Source organism: Rhopalosiphum maidis, chromosome 3 (assembly GCF_003676215.2).
Source record: "Rhopalosiphum maidis isolate BTI-1 chromosome 3, ASM367621v3, whole genome shotgun sequence".
Classification (NCBI taxonomy): domain Eukaryota; kingdom Metazoa; phylum Arthropoda; class Insecta; order Hemiptera; family Aphididae; genus Rhopalosiphum; species Rhopalosiphum maidis.
The window spans coordinates 68867036-68889128 of NC_040879.1; the positions used below are offsets into that span (position 1 = coordinate 68867036).

The 22093-nt window shown below is 39.6% G+C and overlaps 6 protein-coding genes across 6 annotated transcripts; 3 read left to right on the top strand and 3 right to left on the bottom strand.

The window, feature by feature from the left end:
• Positions 1–75: 75 nt before the first annotated feature.
• On the top strand, positions 76–1715 carry LOC113558065. The gene is made up of 2 exons (XM_026963584.1): positions 76–159; positions 405–1715. Exons 1-2 carry the CDS (start codon positions 76–78, stop codon positions 1713–1715), a joined length of 1395 nt encoding a protein of 464 aa, XP_026819385.1.
• Positions 1716–6304: 4589 nt separating this feature from the next.
• LOC113558064 lies at positions 6305–6802 on the top strand. Its single transcript, XM_026963583.1, has one exon. It carries the CDS (start codon positions 6305–6307, stop codon positions 6800–6802), a length of 498 nt encoding a protein of 165 aa, XP_026819384.1.
• A 1225-nt stretch (positions 6803–8027) lies between these two features.
• On the bottom strand, positions 8028–8861 carry LOC113558063 (zinc finger BED domain-containing protein 5-like). Its single transcript, XM_026963582.1, has one exon. The coding sequence runs from the start codon at positions 8859–8861 to the stop codon at positions 8028–8030; it is 834 nt and encodes a 277-aa protein (XP_026819383.1).
• An 89-nt stretch (positions 8862–8950) lies between these two features.
• Positions 8951–9418, bottom strand: LOC113558062 (zinc finger BED domain-containing protein 5-like). The gene has a single exon (XM_026963581.1). It carries the CDS (start codon positions 9416–9418, stop codon positions 8951–8953), a length of 468 nt encoding a protein of 155 aa, XP_026819382.1.
• A 36-nt stretch (positions 9419–9454) lies between these two features.
• Positions 9455–10027, bottom strand: LOC113558061 (zinc finger BED domain-containing protein 5-like). Its single transcript, XM_026963580.1, has 2 exons — positions 10013–10027; positions 9455–9856 (listed from the first exon to the last, which is right to left on the bottom strand). Exons 1-2 carry the CDS (start codon positions 10025–10027, stop codon positions 9455–9457), a joined length of 417 nt encoding a protein of 138 aa, XP_026819381.1.
• An 8210-nt stretch (positions 10028–18237) lies between these two features.
• LOC113557855 lies at positions 18238–19335 on the top strand. The gene is made up of 3 exons (XM_026963395.1): positions 18238–18948; positions 19008–19145; positions 19216–19335. The coding sequence occupies exons 1-3, from the start codon at positions 18238–18240 to the stop codon at positions 19333–19335; spliced, it is 969 nt and encodes a 322-aa protein (XP_026819196.1).
• The last annotated feature ends 2758 nt before the right edge of the window (positions 19336–22093 follow it).

The following is a 22093-nucleotide window of genomic DNA, read 5'->3' on the forward strand; positions in this document are numbered from 1 at the left end:
ATACCTCCGATTTTATCGCACTATTCTGTTTGTTTTTTAATTTTTTGTTTTTTGCAATTTAATTTGTAAATAATTATGAATGCTGCCGTAGAAGAAAATGTGCCTAGCACATCGTCTAAGCCAACACCATCGCCCGTGAAAAAAAATAAAAAAGGAAAGGTAAGGTATCTCTAAATTATTAAACATTATTTGTTATACCAGTGGCGTATTTTATGGTCTTAATAATTTATTTTACCCTCGTGAATAATAATTTAGTGTTCCACCACCCTAAAATTAGGTCAAATACGCCACTGTTTTATACAATATTGAAAATATTTTAATTTTTTGAATAATTTAATTGTTACAAGTACGTAACTCGTCGTAAACACATAATATTGATAAAGGCAATTTTATTATTTTTTTAGTTTGTCGGAACCAGTCAGAAAACACTTATTATTAATTTGTACAAAAAGTATCTACTGGAACAACCAACAATGAAATACATCGATCTAATGATGTCGTTGTCGACTGATACGGGGTTCGGTTTACGCACAATAAGAAGTACTGTTAAGGAGTATAAAGAAACAGGAGTAGTGTCCTCACCAAACAAAAAAAAAATACGATCTACAGTTATTGAAAAAATTGATGATTTCAATAAGAACGCGATTCGCCAAAAAATACACAGCTTTTGGTTCAGACGAGAAATACCTACACTGATGAAAGTTTTGGCGGTTATTAACGAAGATTCTGAACTTCCAAATCTATCTCGTAGTGGTTTGTATCGGTTGTTAGCTGACTTAAATTTCGAATTCACTAAAAGAAATAGAAATAGTGCATTAACAGAGAGGAATGATCTGATATTATGGCGTAGACGTTTTATCCGAGATATAAGACGTTATAGAAATGAAGGTCGAACAATTTATTTCTTAGATGAGACTTGGGTAAATGCCGGGGAGTGTACGAACAAAGTATGGGTCGACAACACCGTAAAATCGTGCCATGATGCATTCATAAAAGGACTAACGACTGGGGCCAAGAATCCTACAGGTAAAGGCAAACGATTAATTGTTCTACATATTGGTTCATCTAACGGTTTCGTCGAGGGTGGTCTGCTGTGTTTTGAATCAAAAAAAAATTCAGCCGACTACCACGACGAAATGAATGGTGATTCATTTTTTGAATGGTTTTGTAGAGTCTTACCTCTATTGAACGAAAATTCTGTGATAGTGATGGACAATGCGTCGTACCATTCAGTGAAAAAAGACCCAATACCAACAAAGTCTTGGACAAAAAATAAAATCATTCAATGGTTGCAAGACAAGAATGTAGAGATTGACAAAACATGGCTCAAAATTGAACTGTTAGACAAGGTTCAACAGTTTCAACCTGTTAATAAATACGTCATTGACGAAGAAGCAAAAAAATATAATAAAATTGTCCTACGTTTACCACCGTACCATTGCGAATTAAATCCAATTGAATTAGCATGGTCGGTGGTAAAAAATCACGTGAGGCAGAACAATTCTACGTACAAATTGAGTGATGTACGGCAATTGTTGATAGATGGAGTTAAAAAAGTTTCTCCGGAAATGTGGGCCAATTTTGTAAAACACACCATCGCAGAAGAAAACAAGATGTGGGATATTGATTGTATTTCAGAAGAAATGTTAGAAGAAAATCCTTCAACCACTCATGTACTAACAATAACAGGGGAGACAACTTCGGATTCCGACTAATATGAAATATTATAAGTACTTATTATTTTTTTTTATACATTCTTATTCTTATTTATTGAAAATATACAAATTAAATAAATATTAACTTGTGTTTACTATTATTTTATAACAAAAAAAATACCTGTATCACTCATAATATTTTAGTGATGGTAAACACTATAGTACGCTGTATACACGTTACACCGAATGTTATCGGGGTGTATAATCGATTTGGCTAGCCGCCGGGCAGTAAAAAGTGGGGGAAATTTGGCCTCCGCGCTGTTGACGGCGTCAGTCGGATGCGCGACTCGTGTACCTTCTCTCGTGAAACGGAGTATAGGAGGAAGTATGGACGTGAACATTTCAGGAGGAGTGCCACAGGGCTCTGTCGTCGGTCCCCTCCTCTGGAACGTGACGTACGACCTCGTCCTCAGAGAGGAGGTGCCGCAAAGAGCAAAGTTGCTGGGTTTTGCGGACGACACCCTCATAGTGACCTCGTCCAATACCATCGCCGAGCTGGAGTCCATTGGCAATGTCACCATTAACCGGGTAGAAGGGCGAATCTCCAACCTCGGCCTACAGATAGCCGCAGAGAAAACAGAGGCGGTCGTGTTCACACACAAATATAAGTGGGACAAGCCACTATTAAGGATATGCGGTAGCCCCATCACACTGGCTAACGAAATGAGATACATCGGTATGATTATCGACAGGTCGCTATTTTACAAGTGCCACATGAAAAAAGCCGCGGCCAAGGCAGAAAAGATTGGCACACAACTCGCTCGTCTCATGCCGAATGTGGGCGGGCCGCGCGAAGACAGACGGCGCTTGCTGTCCTCGGTCGTGCATTCCGTGCTGCTGTACGGCACCCCGGCCTGGGCACACACCCTGGACCTCGTGCCCGGCAACGTCAGGCTCTTGAACAAGACCCAGCGCAGAGTCCTACTGCGCTGCACGTGTGCCTACCGTACAGTTTCCGAGGCGGCTCTAAACGTGCTTGCATCGACCCCGCCGGCTGACTTGCTAGCCAGAGAACGAGAGTCCGAGTTCAGGAGGAGGCGGTGTGATTCGAACGCCCCGGATAAACCCGATGCGAGGAAGCAAACCATCGCCGCATGGCAGGGAAGATGGGACGCCGCGGAAACCGGGCAATGGACGAGGAGGCTTATCCCCGACGTGACTCATTGGTGCTCCAGAGGTTTCGGGAAGACGAACTTCCACCTCACACAGTTCCTCTCCGGTCACGGATGCTTCGGCGAATACCTGTTCAGGTTCAAGAAGCTGGAAGACCCCAAGTGCGCCGACTGCCAGGCACCACAGGACGATGCCGAGCATGCCTTCTTCAAGTGTGACAGATGGTGGAGGCAAAGGAGGGAGCTGGAGGTGAAACTGATGGGTGATTTCACCCCGGATGCTGTCGGTAGGCTGATGCTGTGGTCGCACAACAACTGGAAGGCAATCGATCAGTATGTGAACCTGGTCCTCAGTACCAGGGAGGAGGAGGAGAGGCAACGGCAGAGACAACCAGCCGAAGCTTAAAAATTATTTAAGTTGTTTAAATTGTAGGCCCAAGGCCAACTTATTGATGGTGTAGGGCCATCGTGTATTGTAATTGTCATTCATTTTTGTTGATTCATTATCATTGTCGAACTAATAAACGATGCAGGGGAGCTGGCGAATTGCTCCACCAGGTATTTCCGGCCCCCTGCGATACCGTAAAAAAAAAAAAAAAAGGTTAGGGATGTGCCTCCCGACGGAACCCACCTTGTCGTGGTGAGGGGGGGGGAGCTCACTGCCATTAATTTGGTCACTGCTAAGAGGTTCTACCCCGCGCCAGTCCTGACCGTCACTGGTTGAGGTTGGCAGGCTCGATCCACCTACAAGCACATGCAAATGGACTCAGAAGGCTACTGTAAACCCCTGCCAGTAGGGTAAAAATGGCAGAAGGACACTGAAAACCCAATGTGAATCAAATTAATGATAATATTGTTACCACCCCAGTACAACCGGAATGTACAGGGGACGCCGCGGGTGACTCTTGTAGCCCGGTCCTCCCAGGTGCCGAACCAGGGCGATGCGAAGTGGAAGCCCCACAATCATCCCAAACCGGAAACAAAGAACCGGAAACTTCAAGTTCCACGGTTAGAGCTGAGACAGCCACTCAACAACTACCTAGCGTCTCAAATAACCAAAAGAAAAATGAGTCCTCGCTCAAGACGAAACTTCTAAACTCGGGTTCTCAAAGAGCGAAAGAACCGGATCTGATGTCGGCGATATTGAGCCTAAAAAACTCGATGAAGCTACAAAATAAGATTATCAGCGATCTACTAGAGGGTATCGACCACCTAGCCTTAGTCGAAGAAAAGTCTAAATCCCCCCATATAAGAGAGGTAATCGAAATAGTCGTCGAAAAAGCGGAAATGCTCAATTCCAACAGAACGAGCTTGCACGGCGCATTCTACGAAGCGGAAAAGGCAAGAGTCCGAGCAACGGCAGAACAAAAGCCCACTGTCCCTCAGCCCGAGCAGTGTGTTAAGAGCCAGGATAAGCAGGAAGCCATCCTGAAAGCTTGCGAGGCGCTGGCGGTCTCGCTCGCGAAACAACAGGAGGACATAAACACTTTAAAGAGCACCCACTCTGCACCGGCTCCGACCTACGCTTCGAAAGCAAGGAACCACCTCTTCTCACAAATCGCAACAGATGATGCGAAAAAACTACCACCTATTATCCTGGCAGCAGTAAGTGCACCGCCCATCGCAAAGCATTGTCTAAAAATAAGACGCCATCCACCGAGCTAAGGGAGCCAGGGATAGAACCCGACGCCCAGATCAACCATCGAGATGCATAAATTCCTGCAGATAAACCTAAACTGCTACAAGGCTGCCCACGCTCTGGCGTTACAGCAGGCCGCAGAATCCAACGTCGACACCCTCATCGTCAGTGAACCTCCCCCTACGAGGATCAACACGTGGTACTACGATGCGTTTGGCAAAGCAGCCATAGTTTGCTCACGCGGGCACCCAGTGGACATCGTCGGCCCCACTAAACTGGGATTAGATTAGGACATAGATTAAAATCTATGTAGGAGAGGGTTAACCCCGGTTATTAATTTAACTGGGGCCAAAAGCGATGCTGACTTTGGATAGTTGGCATAGACGCGTTCGGCCCAACACTACACTGCAAAGTCTTAAATGTGTCGGAAAACCGAAGGGTCCTTCATCGGATCAGCCTTGCGGACTTAATGGCAAGAGATGTTTTTAATTGAACATCTTAGCAACCTCCTAATCTCAGGTATTTAGCTATGAGAATTAGGTTGGCATGGAGGAGGTATATAAACCGTGTCTATAAAGATCCACAGTTCCCTGGGAAGGGCTGGGGTAAAATTCCTTATTATATTAAAGAGGCGCAGTGACATAATGGACTTAATAGATCGTCCTCAACTCATGGGAATCTTATGGATAATAAAGTTAAAAATTTTAAGGAGATAACGGAATTGGAATCAGGAAAAGGAACGATAATAGGGAAAAAGAAGGGTCATCTTTCTTTTTTGTTGGAACAAACGAGGAGGAAACTCCAACGAGTTGTAACAAGTGACAGAGAGACGACGAGGGTGAGGGCATTAGGCGCTTCACCTACGGCGCTGGGTCCATAGTGGACACAGCTGAGTTGCGGGATTACACCTGCAACTTGGGGCGTCGTGGGAGGAAGCACTCAGATGAGCTTCTCCGGCTTGTAGTGGCGATGAGACTGGAGAAGTCAACGATGACGAAAGCCAGGGAGGAGAGCTTCTTGAAAGCCCGAGCAAAGCTCATAAGTGTTGTGGACGAATGATGATGCAGGAAAGGCTTATAGAAGCTAAACACCCAAGACAATCTGAGTTGGTGAAGGAGAACACTGTAGTAGAAGTTAGCAAAAAGATTGGAAATTCAACGGGGATGGTAACATTGCTGGGGGACACCATGATCGGCGAAGACTTTGAAAAAGTAGTCTCCGACATTCATGCTGAAATTCTAAAAGAGAGGGGAGAAAAACGGAGAACAGCGCCGAAGAGTAAGAAGAAGCGCGAAAAGAAGTGTGAAATGAAAACAAAGCATGGAGAGAATCAGACGGAGGGTCCGAAAACCATGGCGGAGTTGGAGCCTAAGGTATCAACCTCGAAAGAGGTTGCTGTCCCAGTACCAGCCGGAAAGGTGCCGGTTCAAAAAGCTGCCATAAAGCAGCCCAAGAACAGAGACCTAGTACGGACAGTGCTGAAGGCAGAAGGGCGAAAACGGGAGGAAAACCCCGGTAAGATCCCGCCTTGAAAAGCCCAAGGAACCGCAAGCAATGGGATGGACGACAGTCAGTAAAAAGAGGAAAAAAGCGAAAAAGGTTGTTCCAAAGGAGATACGAATACTCCTTGAGGAAACGAAGAAAGTAAAGGAGAAGAGCTGCGGGGCATACATCGTCAACTTGGCGCCGAAAGGGGAATCAGAGTCAGGGAAGCCAAAAGTTGTTCGTGAGGAGACCGAGCAGAATTGATAAAGGTTCTCTGGGAGGTAATAAAGACGAGGGTGCACTACCCGAAGTTCAGAAAGATTAGGAAAGTGAATAAAGATAAACTGTATGTAATGTCAGAGAATGAGAAGAGTCGGAAGCTACTCCAAAAAGCTTCGCTCGATTTACGTCGGACGGGCGAGAGAAATCCTCGAATAAAAATATTCGTGGTTGGGATCGAGGTTAAAGACGATGAAATGGCCGTTCAGCTAGAGAAGCAGAATGAAGGTTCTGTGAAACTAGTTGAAGGCTGGAGTAAAAATCTAGAACTCGTCCCAAGGAGTAACCGGGTAACGAGTAGAGGGAGAGACGTTGAGTTTGAGGTAACGCCTGAGGTTGCTGGCGAGGTTGTGGGTCTATGGTTGTTTGTTGGGCTATCCCGGTGTCGTGTGGGCCCCAGTGTGAAAGTGTTGCGGTGCCACAAGTGCCAGCGACACGGACACATTGGTGTGTCATGCAAGGCCCCGGCGGTGGTCTGCGGGCGATGCGCGGGCTCGCAGCACGCTGCGCGACGCTCTGCTCGACCGGTCGCATGGACTCAGGTTGCCGACGTGGTTCACGGAGGAGCTTGAGACCCAGCGGCGCTGTGTCAAGCGGATAAGACGGAAACTGCGTAAGTCACGAGCTGAAAGAAGCGAGGAAAGGACAGCCGCATTGGAGGAATCCTACAGGAGAGAAAGGAATAAGTATACGGCAGGAAGGAGAAAAGAGCAGACGAGGACCTGGAGAAAATTTACAACGGAAGAGAGTAATGGGAAACCATGGGGGTCCGCCTACCGGTGGTGGAAAGAAGCGGCGAATACTGACTCGCGCGGTGTGCTTGCAACTCTCCGAAAGGAGGGAGGTGGGTGCACAGCGGGTTTGGTTGAAACTCTAGACTTACTGCTCAACACCTTAATCCCTCCAGATACGATCGACGGTGAAACCGAAGAACACGAATAACTCCGAGAGGAGATGGGAGTGCAACTAGGGGAAACCGAAGAAACGGCCTGGAGCGGGGAAAGTGAGAGAAACCACTGTGAGGAATTTTCTCAGGAGGATTTGAAGAGGGCGATTTGGCGCATGGGACGGGACAAAGCTCCTGGGGAGGACGGTCTAACAGCCAGAATCCTCAGAGTGGCGTTCCCAATGATGGCGGAAATAGTGACCACTCTTTTCAACGAGTGTTGGAGAAGAGCCCGTTTTCCGAGAGGGTGGAAGAATGTTGTAGTGGTACCTCTGTTGAAAAATCGTGACAAGGACAAATCTGACCCAAAGTCATATTGCCCGATCAGTCTACTTCCAGTGCTGTCAAAAGCTTTGGAGTATCTGATATGCGTGAGACTGAGGGAAAAAATTGGTCCGAGTATGAACGATAATCAATATGGCTTTAGAGCGTACAGATCTACAACCGATGCAATATTAAGAATGAGGGAATGGACCGAAAGCTGGGCAGAGAAGTACGTTCTTGGAGTGTTCTTGGACATTTCGGGGGCGTTCGACAATGCTTGGTGGCCGGCAATATTGCATCATCTAAAAAGGTTGGGAGCCACTGAGAGGTTGTGCGAGATCACACGGGACTATTTAGGAGGAAAATACGCCAGTATCACTGTGCCGACGGGGCGAAGCCAGATTAGGCTGTCTAAGGCAGCGGTTCCCAATTAGTGTGAAGCCACGGACCCCTAGCTATAACTTAAATTGGTCCGCGGACCCCTTTATTGTAAATACTTACTTTTCAATTTTATTTTATTATGAAAATGAAAAATAAATTTATACGATTTATTTTCAATATGAAAAAAATTATTTGATTAAACACCTTCAAACTTTATGAGACAAGTGAAATATTTCTTTTTTGTTCATAATTTCGTCTAAGTCCGGCTGCATGCTTGATATTTTAACTCTTAAATCAGCGTCAATATTAAGCCTATTACGATATTTGTTTTTCATGTAACAGTAGGTAGAAAAAGCTTGTTCACATCTATATGTTGTGCAAAAGGGGATCAAATGTCTTAAAGATTTTTCAGCCAGTTGCTTTTGATCATTTTGAACAATTAACCAAAAATCAATTAGTTTTTTATCGTCGAAAATATTTTTCATCTCTCCATTAGTTACCAAATCAATTAATTCATCTTGTTCCTGTTCAGAGAGATTTTCTATTTTTTCAATATCACAGTGAAATGGATTTCTTATCCACGTATTATTTGGGTCAGGTTGATGAAAATATTTTCTTAATATTTTGGCCATGCTCAACAAGTGTTCAGATATTTCACTCTTTACCTCCTGTGATAGACATTCACACGAAGATTCCAAAAAAGATTGTAATGTCGGAAAGTTACTGAAAGAGTTCTTTTCAACACGTATTGCCCAAATTTCAAACTTTTTTATAGTTGCTTCGATCTTATCCTCAACGTGAAAAACGTCAATATAAATTCCTTGTAAACTCAAATTTAGTGTATTCAAGTATTCAAACACATCAGCCAAGTAAGCTATCTGAGACAGCCAAGAAAAATCAGTTAACAAGCCTACAAATCTGGTTTCTAGAAGAAATACTCGAACTTCGTCTCTTAGCTCAAAAAAACGCTGAAGAATTTTTCCACGTGAGAGCCATCGAATTTCAGTGTGCAAAATAAGCTGTACGTGGTCACTTCCCATGTCTTTACAAAGGACTTCAAAAAGCCTTGATTGTAGAGGTCGTGATTTAATAAAGTTTATAATTTTCACTACTTCCTCTAAAGTTGTTTTCATGTGTTCTGATAGGCGTTTAGCAACCAACGCTTCCCTATGTGAGTCCACTTTACTTGAGGTGCAACTTCTTTCACACGACCCAACAATCCAGTTTTGTAACCTGACATTGCTGCTGCACCATCAGTGGTTATTCCAACGCATTTTTCCCACCTAATGCCATGATCTGTAAAAAACTTATCAATAGCTTCAAATATATCTTTTGCCGAAGTATGTAGGAGCTCGCATGAAAACAAAAAATCTTCAAATAACTGTTTTTCCCATATAAAACGGACAAAAACCAACATAGATGACTTATTTGCTATGTCAGTACTTTCATCTAGTTGCAATGCAAACTTGTCACTGGTAGATAGCCTTGTAAATAGTGTTTCTTCAATATTTGCAGACATATCAGTAATTCTTCTTTGAATAGTATTATTAGATAGGGGGACAGAACTAATCAACTTTGCTGCTGATTCACCTAACATTTTTTTGCACAGGACAATTGCAGCAGAAAGAATTAGTTATTCGGCTATGGTATGAACCTTACCAGATTTTGCAACAAGTTGAGCGACTTCGTATAAATCTAAAGTGGCATTTTTATTACCACTTAAACTTGTCGAAGATTTCATCACTTTTTGTGATTTTTTAAATTCTCCTAACTTGACTACAAAAAAATCCAACGACTTACTAGTAAATTCGCCATGTTTAGTCTCAAAATGGCGTCGTAGTTTGGAAGGTTTCATACTTTCATTGGACAAGATCTCCAAGCAAATAATACACTGTGGTTTTGGTTCATCTTCAGTCCCAGTAAATGTAAATCCTAATTGTAAATATTCAGTGTTATACTTCACTTTAGTTCCTACGGTACTCTTCGAGTTTACATTACGGCGATTTGAGTCTGAACTACTATGTTGATCAGTACACTAAAATAAATTTATTATTGAAATATTATCAATAAAAATACAGATTAAGTGTAAAATTATAAAATATAATTTGCGCAATACATAATATGCACGCATTTAACGACAGATTAATAAGTAAAAAAGTTCTTTTCATAAATAAATGAATGAGTTATTTACCTGAACTTTATTCATATCATTCACAGTATTATCTTCTTCTATTTCACATATAGGCCTTTTAAGTGAACCAGATTTTAACCACTGATACATTATGGTTATTCGTTTAATTTTGAAATACAATGTATAAAAAAGGACACACGGCACTAATCGCTGACCAGTAATGACTGAGACTACTAACTAATACTAATGTTGATTTTTTACTTTAAATTATATGTCCGAAATATATTTTATTGGTTAATGGAAAAAAAATAATCAGTATGGTTTCACGTTCTGAATTATAGTAATAATAGTGTAATAGTGAAGATAATAATGATATTTATTTCTATGAAATTGCTTATCTATTTTTTTCGCGATAATCGAGTTTCAATAGTCCATAAATACTCGGAATTTCATATTACTACAAAGTTAATAATTTCACTAAAATAAAATAAAAATATTACTACAAAACAACATAACCGCGGACTCCCTAAAACCAACACGCGGACCCCTGGGGGTCCGCGGATCACCAATTGGGAACCGCTGGTCTAAGGGTTGTCCTCAAAGTTCTCAGTTCGGACCAGAACTCTGGAACATTTTGATGGACTCTACTGAGTCTTGATGAATCGGAAGGGGAACTATCTAAGCTACGCGGATGACGCGTTGCTGATGATAGCTGGAAAGACGAGATCAGAGGTGATTCGAAAGACAGAGTCCAAGCTGAAAAGAGCAGGATCCTGAGCAGGTGGCATGAAGTTGACCTTCTCGGTCGCAAAGACGAAAGTCGTGTGTCTAAAGGGGAGATTGATTCCACCTTACACGGTTAGGATGGACGGGAAGAGGATAGCGGAAGTAACAGAGATGGATTATCCCGGTGTTACATTGTCGATAGGTGGAGTTTCAGAAACCGCGTAGAATAGCGGGGAAAGCGGCTCCAATGTTTCAGAGGATCCGATGGATAGTAGCTTTAACCTGGGGCCTTAGTGGGTGGACGACGCACAGATTATACTTAGGTTTATTTGTGCCGAGACTGCTTTACGGGGCCTTAGTGTGGGGTGAAACCGTCAGCGACCGTACGATGAAACGTCTGCTGCTAGGAGCTCAGAGTGGTGCGCTCTTGGCATTAACGGAGGCATACCGTACTATGAGTACGGATGCTCTGCCTGTGCAAGTGGGAGTTCTCCCTCTGGACTTGGCAGCTAAGCAATGGGGTCGTTTGGCTAGGAGTAGGAGGTTAAGGCTCGGGAGGAATCAAGAGACAAGGGTAGAGGAGAAAAGGATTGTCGAATGGCAAGCATGGTGGGAGGCTAGTGAGAAGGATAGACTCACATATAGCTTTTTCCCAAGTGTGAAAGAAAGATTGAAGTGTAGCTGGGTGGAGGTGGACTATGAGTCTTCCCAGTTCCTAACGGGACATGGCGGATTTATGTCCTTCCTTCTACGCTTCTCTAATTCAGAGACCGACGAATGTCAACTGTGCGGAAACTCGGACACGATGGAACACGTCGTGTTTGAGTATGAAGCACTAGCGAGCGCTTGAAGGGCACTAAAAGACCTAGTGGAGTCGAGAGATCAACAGTGACCATGTATGCCGAGCTTCCTTGTGGACTCCCCGGAACTCTGGAAAGGGTTTCACGGGTTCGTGAGCGAGGCGATGGCCGTGCGTGGTCATGTGGTGGGTCTCTCACTAGATGAGGAGTAGACTCACGCTCGCAAGGGCCGGGGGCGTCTGGGACGCGTGGCGGTGGCGAAAGTACGATGACGCGAAGCGGTGTGAATAAACTCTACGGGGTGACGTCTGCTGCTTCTGGCGACCGTCTCTCGTTCCAAAGGACTGAGTAGGCATCTGGGATGCGAGGTGCAGAGTTGTCTGTTGTGATGGGAAGGAAGACAGCGGAAACTACTCTTCGGGGCAAGTTCTGTTGTCCTGCTGACCAGTGGCCTACGTGTTTACACTAGGTGCGCCTGGGGCGCGTGATTGATGCACGGTCCTCGGACCTGTAGACGCTAGGCGGAGCGTGTAGATAGAGTACTCAATCTATTTAAAATTAAAATGAGGGGTCATGACCATCGTGTGACCTGCGAGCGCAGCGTCAGGGGCCAACCACTAGCCCTCGTGTATCTGCAAAAGTAAATAGTAGGGAGGCGAAAGTCCTAGCTTTAGGCAATGATGATCCGCTGGCCGAAACGTCCCACTTTAGACGCCTAATTATATTAGGGATAAGTACTACGGGAACGACGTCTGGAACCAAGCATCGAGGAAACCTGGTGTGGACGTCTGGGATCGCATTCGTAGTGGCAGTCGTGTAAATGACGAAAGTGGTAAATGATCGTATGCTGATCAGGCGAATGTTAACGGTGAGCATTCTACCGGGAACACAGCCACTCTGCCAGTGGGAGTATATCACCTGGCGGTTGCTTAAATCATATTAAGTAGTGGGTTGGATAGTTCCGCGGCCTTACCAGTGGTCAGTAGAGAGATCTGATACATCTTGAAACCAAACTGGAAGTCACGTGAAACCCCGTTCTCCAGGCGGGGGCGTAAAAACTCTTTGTCTGGGCGTGGTGGACAGCCTTAAAAACTGTCCTAATCTGACGATGCCTCATACTTTTCTCGGAAAGTATCTGGTGCCTCTGCCTGAAAGGGGACGAGTTTAGACTCACATAACCTTTGTTGTGGAGCGAAGGACTCTGTCCGAACTTGGAACTTATGAACCTCCCCCTACGAGGATCAACACGTGGTACTACGATGCGTTTGGCAAAGCAGGCATAGCTTGCCCACGCGGGCACCAAGTGGACATCGTCGGCCCCACTGAGCTGGGATTTACATGGATTCAAACAGGCAATCTCCGCATTTACTCGTGCTACTGGTCCCCCAGGCCAGACTCCAATCTTACACAATACCTTGCATTTCTCAGCAATCTGGAGCACAGCATCAGAACGCACAATGGCGACTCCCTCATCTGCGGCGACTTCAACACTCACCACACCGCCTGAGGCTCTCGACCAAATAGCAGTAAAGGAGACGCTCTCCTCGACTTAATTCAAACGACAGGTCTGGTCATCTGCAACATCGGCACGTCCCCGACTTTTGTACATGGATCCGGTTCCTCTGTAATAGATATTACCCTGGCTTCCCCCTGCGTCGCAGCAAATATTACGAACTGGGCGGTCCTGGACACGATAACCCTGAGCGATCATTTTTACGTACAGTTCTCTCTACTAGATCAAATCAACTACCCAACACGAGAGCGCAGGCAGCCGAATTCGCATGCGTCTACCTTAAAGGCGCTCCTGTCGACCAATCGGCTGACTATCCAAGGATGTTCCTCAGACGTGGACCAAATGACAGACGATCTGTCCTCCGCTATACACAACGCGTGCAGTCTCCCCCGGTCGAACTCGGTGGGAAAAAGGAGAAGTGTCCATTGGTCTCCCAGTCTGGGCGAACTACGCAAGACGGCTAACCACCTTCGCCGCGTCTTTTAGCGAAAGCGCCGCCTGTTTGGTCCCCTAGCAAGCGTGGAAGAAGAAGTCGCCGCCAAAGATGCCAAGTTGGCCTTCATAAAGGCAATAGCTCAAAGGACCTCTGCGATGAAGTGGAACGCGACCACTGGGGGAAGCCATATAAGATTGTCATGGGAAAAATGAAAATCAGGTCCGAGATCCCAGGGCTGAACCTACCCGGCAGGCTCCCAATGATCATTCGTGAGCTCTTCCTATCCCACCCGGTGAAACAGGCTACCTTTTGGCCACCCCGGCGTTTCTACCAGTACGCAAGGTGGACTACCGTAGTACATTATACGAGCCAGAGTTTTCCATTGAATGTGTGTAAAATTCCCCATTTTCTTTAGCCAGGGCTACACACTTAATGAATGGACGGATTTGTCCGTTTGTAGTATCAATAAATTGGGCATGGTGTCCAGATTGTACCTTTGTCATTTTTGAAAAAAAATGGTTGTATAATTCTGAATATATTAGCAAAAAAGTGAAGTATTTTTGATGCAAAAAGATATTGTACTCAACCGTTTTAGTTATAACATTTCATGTGTCAGCGCCAGTGATCGTATTACCCCTTCTATGCTGTATACGTTTTCGTCACGGTCGTACACTGGGCAGCGGCTCCCACCGTTGACAGTTTGCCTACGCCTTCACTTATCGTATTCGTGATTTTGGCAGAAGCTCTCTGCCTTTCGGCGACATTCAGTGTGTATGTTCATTCGTAATAACCACGTGTAATTGCTGTATTCCATTGTTATAGTAGGCCGTGTGGATCGTCGACAATTAATATTAATTATTAACTAAAATGTGTAAAATGGTTTGTAAAGCATTCAAAGAGAATATATGAAAAAAACACAAATACGATAATATCATGTATGGTTGTGTCTAAAAAATAATTCTATCACCAAAATCAAAAAAAAAAACGATTTCCGTTTTATGGAAGCATAAAAAAAAAAATGGCTAAGATGTTATGACAATTCAATACTTTTTGATCGATGTCCAGTGTCCATGGTGTATATTATAATATCGGAAAAATAATTGATTATAACATTAAATAAATAAAAACATATAAACCTGCAATTCATATTACATGCCACTTTTTTCGGTACATAAAAATTTTTGATAATGGTAAATCTGAAGAATTTTCTTTACGTAATGCGGAAGTATTCGAAGACCCAGAACGCAAATTCATTTTATTTTTATTTTATGGTGTAAAAATTATAATATAGCTTACTATATTACCAGTTATTAATGTTATTAGGTAGATACCTATCATAATATACTCGTAAATAGTTTTGTATTGACAATAACTAAATATTTACGAGGTATAATTATACAATCGTACGAAATGGTTTGTTGACGAATTAGAAATACCGCCACCAGGAAAAATAATCGTAAATAAAGTTAGTCAAAAGTAAATTTAATAGGTAATAAAAATAATTTCATATTTTTTTAATCACCCTATATATTATAGAAAGATGCTGTCAGGAAATATTTCATATTTAAATGTTTTAAGTTATTAATATTATTTAATTAATTATATCAAGTAAAAATAATAATATTATATATTATATTACGTTGTTATTGTTATCGACGATAAATTACAGTCGTTTCAGGGAAAAAATAAACAAAAATAAAAACCAAATATACCGTTAGATTCTAGACAGAACCTGATCGCCTACAATGTATTTCAAAACAATCTCATCGTCAGTCAACATTATGAATCATTAAAATGAACACTATATTTATCGACGGGTAGTCTACACCGGCGACCAGCGCAATATTTCCGTTGTCGACTACCCGTCGATTAATAACATATTATTATTATTCATCACATTTAAATAGTATTACCCATCGACAATGTATTGGAATAGCACGCAATCCGGAACGCTTTCGCGGTCGTTTTGCAGAATTTTAGATTTATCTGGATACAATTTCCAACGTCCACATGACGGAGTGCAGAGTCGGATGAGACGCACGAGGTTCTGTTGTCGGAGATACGTTAGGTACTGTAACTACGCGTGAAATTAATGCCCGTTGGTTGTCAGTAGCGGCGATTGCGGTACGCTGGGACTTCGAGCGTTATTGTCAAGGAGTGTAGAAACAGCAAAACGAATAAGATAGAGAAAATCGGCGGTTAGCTCAGGCAGGATTTTATCCTCTTGGTCTGAATATACCTGCATGACACGGGATACAATATTTTAGGTAAACGAGCCACGGGAGCGTTCCGCACAATCATTCTATTGTATCCATTGGCGGCGTCGACTGTGGCGTTGAAGGTGTTAATTTATATATTAGTATACATATTATACTAAATATATTTATAAAATATAGTAAAATTGTTTGAAAGAGTAAACTTTTAATTTACCTACTGATAACTATTTAATTCAATACGAGAAGCTTCAGTATCTTGATAAGAACTACTTATTTGCATAAAAGAACAACTTTCCTTTTCAGGGGACCAAATTAATTGTTTCCTACATTTAAAACTTTTTTGAATATGAATTATATCTTCCGGGACGCAATTCGTGTGTACCCACCTAGTAGATATAGTAGTACCAAATTATATATTTCATTAGATAGTGGGATCTAAAATCTATTTTCAAGATAATTGCAATATTTATTTATTATTTTTACTTTTGTAGTCAATAATATCTAGCTGTTATAATCATAATAAGTTTTACCACGCAAATTTAAAATATTTTACGTTGTATTATTTTTTTTACCCCAAAATATAATTTTTTCACCACGATTTAAAAAAAAAAAAACCATTTTTATTCTAGTAACATTAGTTAAAATACAGACGGAGGCTGCCCAGGCACACCTGGAACCCCCGTGCGCACGCTTATGCGTGTAGCTAGACTAAAATATATTCCATATTACATGAGTCATGTATGATGTATTAATATATAGGTATTTGATAGTATGAAATGTTTATGCAATTCATTTTAACATTTCAAATATATACTTTATTAAAAGTTAAAATGCTTATTTATAGAAAATGTAATTTCGTACAATGTGTAGCAGCACGGTGATAAAAAAAAAATTTAATGACGAGCTGTAATAAATGTTAAGAAATATTTTAATTTTATTAAAAAAAGTGATTGTGTAATATTAATAGTATACATACAGTCCATATAAAGAAGTTGGATTCAGTAAATTTTTGTTTGAACAGGCTTGTGTATTTGTGTCCACTGAACTCAAATGTATGATAATATTTTTTTGTTTGTCAATTTTTATTTGTTTTATTGTTTTGTCTATTTGTGTGTTAAATTCTTGTATTTTGCTGTTATATAAATTATTTAAATGTTGTATGTCTATTTGGAAATTGGTCTTTACTATATTATACATTAAACTTTCCATGATACTTAATTTTTGTTTAAGTGTGATGTTTCCAACAGGGGTTGATTTTAGCTCGTACGTGTGTATATTTGAATTAAACATCCAAGTATTTATCTAAGAATAATAAATATATAATAAATTATATATATATGTATTTACCTTATATATACATGGGAATTTATCTGAACTTCTTCCTTTGTCAATTTATGTAATTTGTTTATCGTTATGTCTTTTGACCTCAAATCTAAATTACAAATTACAAATTTGGCTAGGTCGTTTGATACATTTAATTTAAAATAATTTGAGGAATGATTCCAAATAGTGTGCTTCATAATAATATAATTTTCATCGCCAGTACAAATGAACAATAAATCTTGAGTAGTATGAAATAGAGAGTTCTGCTGGTGATCCCGTGATCCTCGTGATCCTCGTGATCCCCGTGATCCTTGGCTCGTAATCTCGTGATCTTTGATTGCGTACGTGTGTGATGTATATTTACCCCACCACCATATGATCCGGTACGTAATCAATATATATTTTAATATTATTATCAATTAATATTACTATCGATTAATATTATTATCATTTATCACATGTTATTATATATAAAAACTTACTCTAACGCAAAAAAAAAAATATATAATATTCTGTGTTAGGATCGAACCGAGTGTATGTACATATTACTTGTTCATACTACCCACCTCGACTCTAACCCATTGAAAATATATTCGAATTATTATATCATATAATATTATATAAGTTTTGATGACACTATATTAAAATTAAATACTGTTAGTACTTAGAAATCTCTTAATCGTTAGACTTCTAGATATACTCAACAACAACAAATTAAAATACCTATTCGTGAATAATACATAATGAAATTTGTACCTTCTCACGAAATGTTATCATACCTGTTAGTGAATAACACATTAATAACCAATCTATGCTAAAAAATATCTTAATCGCTTAACAACAACAAATTAAAATACTTATTAGTGAATAACACAGTGATAATTGATTACATAATGAAATTTGTACCTTCTCACGAAATGTTATCATACCTGTTAGTGAATAACACATTAATAACCAATCTACACTAAAAAATATCTTAATCGCTTACATGTTAGACTCTTAGATAGCTCGATATTGTATCCCCTACCAATTAATGGACCCATCCACACCCATCTTGTCTCTGTAAGAGCTGACATTCATTCAGTCTGTTCTCAGTCTTACACAATTGTAATTCTCCTCTACGTTTCTATCAGTCTTATAATTTATTCTGAGCTTATATTTTTTCAAATCATATATTATTCTATAGTGTTTATTATTTGTCTAAGTCTTTTAAAAGTGTTCTAAATTTTTCTAAGTCTTTATAAATTTAAAGTGTTTATTATTTTTAAAACATGGCTGGTTCAATCGCTGACAACGCTACCTTATACAATGAGAAGAAGAAGGCTTTCACTTATGTACCACCAACACCTCCGGCTGAACTCATCGAGTCTACATCTTACACGTTAGACTTTACAGCTAGAAAATGTATAATTGTCGGTATCGATCCAACAGAACAACTTCAAACAGTTGTTCTTTTATTAACATCGTCACGTTATGTGAAAATTAGTACAGATTTTATAAGACGGATATTCTCGCTTATGGGTAACGTACTATCTTTTATATTAGACACGCCACAAAATTATAAGCGAACCATATTTCTCGAAACCGATTCTTATAAAATATCGAGTATGGTGTATAGCGGTTCAAACGTTCTAGTAATTGAATCTAAGACTGAAGACGGATGTAGAGTTTTATTAAAGCGTATAGATTTAATAAAACTCCAAGAATTAGAATGGTGTATTACTGTTAGTATTAAAGAAAAAGAAGCGAACATAAAACCTAAAATTATTAAACAAATTAATAATTATTGCGAGTATTTGAGGGAAAAATGCTTGCAATCGGATTCACCACCCAACAATTTGAGGGAAATGGAAATTTTCATTAGGAACGTTGAAGTCAGGCAGAGTATGGACACACCTAATCTCAGTCAAATTAAAATGTTTGCGACTAAACAATTGGCGGAACTTTGTGTAGCTCGTCGGAACGCACGAAACTCAGAAGTGGTAATTTTAAAAATATATTATTACATATATAAAATATTACTAATTACTTTTTATTTTAGCCATATGACAAGAATTTCAAAAGGTTGTCATCTTTGTCACCTAACTTTTCAACAATAATGGATGAAACGGCTAAATTGTATGAAGACATTGATGCATGTGATGAAATCAATCCGTTGGAGGATGATAATTTAGTTAAGGTAATTCATAAATATAATATTATGTACAAACATATATTTAATTAAGTTTTTATTTTTATTTTACTTGTAGTATGAGTATTCACCGATATCACCAAACTATTCTCCAGACAACAATATATCAATTAAACAGGAAGTTGCCACTACATCTATTCTAGCTAAGGTAATTTATATAATATCTGTCTTCAAATAAAAACAATATTGTATCTATTAACATACGTAATACGCCGCCTTCATCTCATATAATATATTTATATAAATTATTATTTTGTTTAGCCTATCGTAGAGAACAATGGATTTAGTAACAGTTTACTACCAACATCCGATGGGTACGATTCGGATAACTGTACACAGTTCCCTCCGTGGTTTATTACACCTAGATATATACAACCTTTGTCAACGAGTGTTGCAGTTGATGAGAATGATGGTCCAACGTCGTTCTCGATTCAATCACCACCACCATCGCCATCTTTTTTTGACAAGCCCTCAGATATATCAAGTAAACGAAAAGCTCAACACCTCAAACCAATACACGGAATAAAACGTAAGGTCTCTAAATATTTATAAAAATTGAAAAATTTATGTGAAATAAATAAAAATGATATATAAAATTTGTATTTTCATTTATTAATATTAAGGTTTACAATAAGTATTTATAAGGGTTACAATAAGTATTTACAAGGTTCTTACTTCTCCATTAAATGGATTATAAGTTATAATTTGATCATGTAATATTAAACAATAAGCCGAAGTATCAGTTGGGAACGCTTCGTTGGCTTCGAGTTCGATTCTGAGGTCCACAGTTGACATTTTCACGTTATCGTTTTGTCGGCTCATGTCAACAACTACAATCGGGGACAGATTTTTGAAATCTAATCTGTTCAATAGAGGTGTCACTTCGTTATGTCCGTAGTAAGATTTCTGGAACTCCGTATATGCACGATATAATGCATATAAACTACGAATTTATAATATTGATACCCCTGAGACAATTCAACAAAGACATGGAGAGCTTTTTCCAAATACGATAAGGTCATTGGTACTTGGAAGCTCGGGATGCGGAAAAACCAATCTGATGTATTTTCTACTAGTAGATGAAAACGGGTTACGATTTGAAAACGTTTACATTTACTCAAAAACGTTGGAACAACCAAAATATAAATTATTAAAACGTATTATTGACGGTATTGATGGTATCAACATTTTTACTTTTTTCGAGAATGATAAAGTAATTCCACCTGAAAAAGTCTTATCAAATTCAATTTTTATCTTGGATGATGTTATCGGCGAACACCAAAACGTAATAAGGGACTATTTCTCTCGAGGTCGCCACAATAAAATAGATATATTTTATTTGGCTCAGAGTTATTCAAAAGTACCTAAACAGTTGATACGTGACAATGCTAATTTAATAGTATTATTCAAACAAGATGAAACCAATTTAAAGCATATATATCAAGAGCACTGTTCTGGGGATATGTCATATATACAATTTAAACATTTTTGTATGACATGTTGGAACCGCGATAGGTTTGCCTTTGTCGTTATTTGCAAAGATAGCGAACGTGATAACGGACGTTATCGATATGGTTTTGACACATATGTGGTTATATAAGACGACGTAAAAAATAAATATTATCATTTAAAACACAACCATGACGGAAGAAACTACTGTATTAGATGAGCTTGTCAAAGCTAAGGAAAGCATTAAACGAAAATATATCGCGTTAAAAACTGGATCAGATAATGTTCAACAACTAATGACACAGACATTAAAACCTATTATTGATCCTTTAACTAAAATATCGACTACACAATTTACAGACAAAAAAAATAATAAGGATCCTAGAAATATTAATAACCATGAAACAATTAATGAATCAAACAATGATACTTCGTCTATTAATGATGATATCAAGTACCAACAACAAATTGAAAATTGGTTCCAGTCTTCTGATATAGATAAAATCTATGGACCAAAAAAACTTACGAGTGGAGAAATTACCATGGGTAACAAAGAAGTCAAATTTTTGCAAAATAAAATACTTGTCGTCGACGATACTACTTACCCAACTACCTCAGGTGTTTTTCAATTATTATTTTTGAAAAATCCACTTATATATACTGATAATGATTTGAAAATATATAAATCGGTATTAATTCAAACATCAGCACATTTAACCGCAAACGGATTAACTATTAAAAAGACGGGTAATAAATATTCTAATATTATTAGTAAATTATTTCCTTCGGGCGGTGAACTGTTTATGAAATTGCAGAAAAATAACTTAGTGTACTGGGACGATCCGAATGAACTAGTCGATCGATTACGTCTACTTATCGCGTCAAAGGCAGCTGGCAATACAGGAGTTTCAAACGAAATAATATCGATTTTCGATGAATTACACGAGGCCGGACTAATAAAACGAATTCCAAATGTCTAAACGAGAAATAGCTAATGAACTTCACAAGCCAGCAAGGAAAAATTTCACTAGGCGTCGAGTTAACGTATATGGAAAAAATGATTTATGGCAAGCTGACTTGGTTGAAATGATACCATATTCCAAAAAAAATAAAAATTACAAGTACATTTTGTCCGTAATTGACTGTTTCACGAAATGAGCCTGGGCATTACCATTAAAGTCCAAAACAGGTAAAGAAGTCACTAGCGCATTGTCAAAAATATTACTTGAAGACTCACCAAAACTTTTACAACTCGATAACGGTAAAGAATTTTATAACACCACTTTCGATGCATTAATGACCAAGTATAACATACACAAATATTCGACATTCAGTATTTTAAAAGCTTGTATTGTAGAAAGGTTTAATAGAACTTTAAAGGAAAAAATGTTTAGTGAGTTCACTGCACGTGGTTCACACGAGTGGATTTCTATTTTACCGAAGTTGCTTGAAGAATACAATAATTCACGACATAGAACTATAGGAAT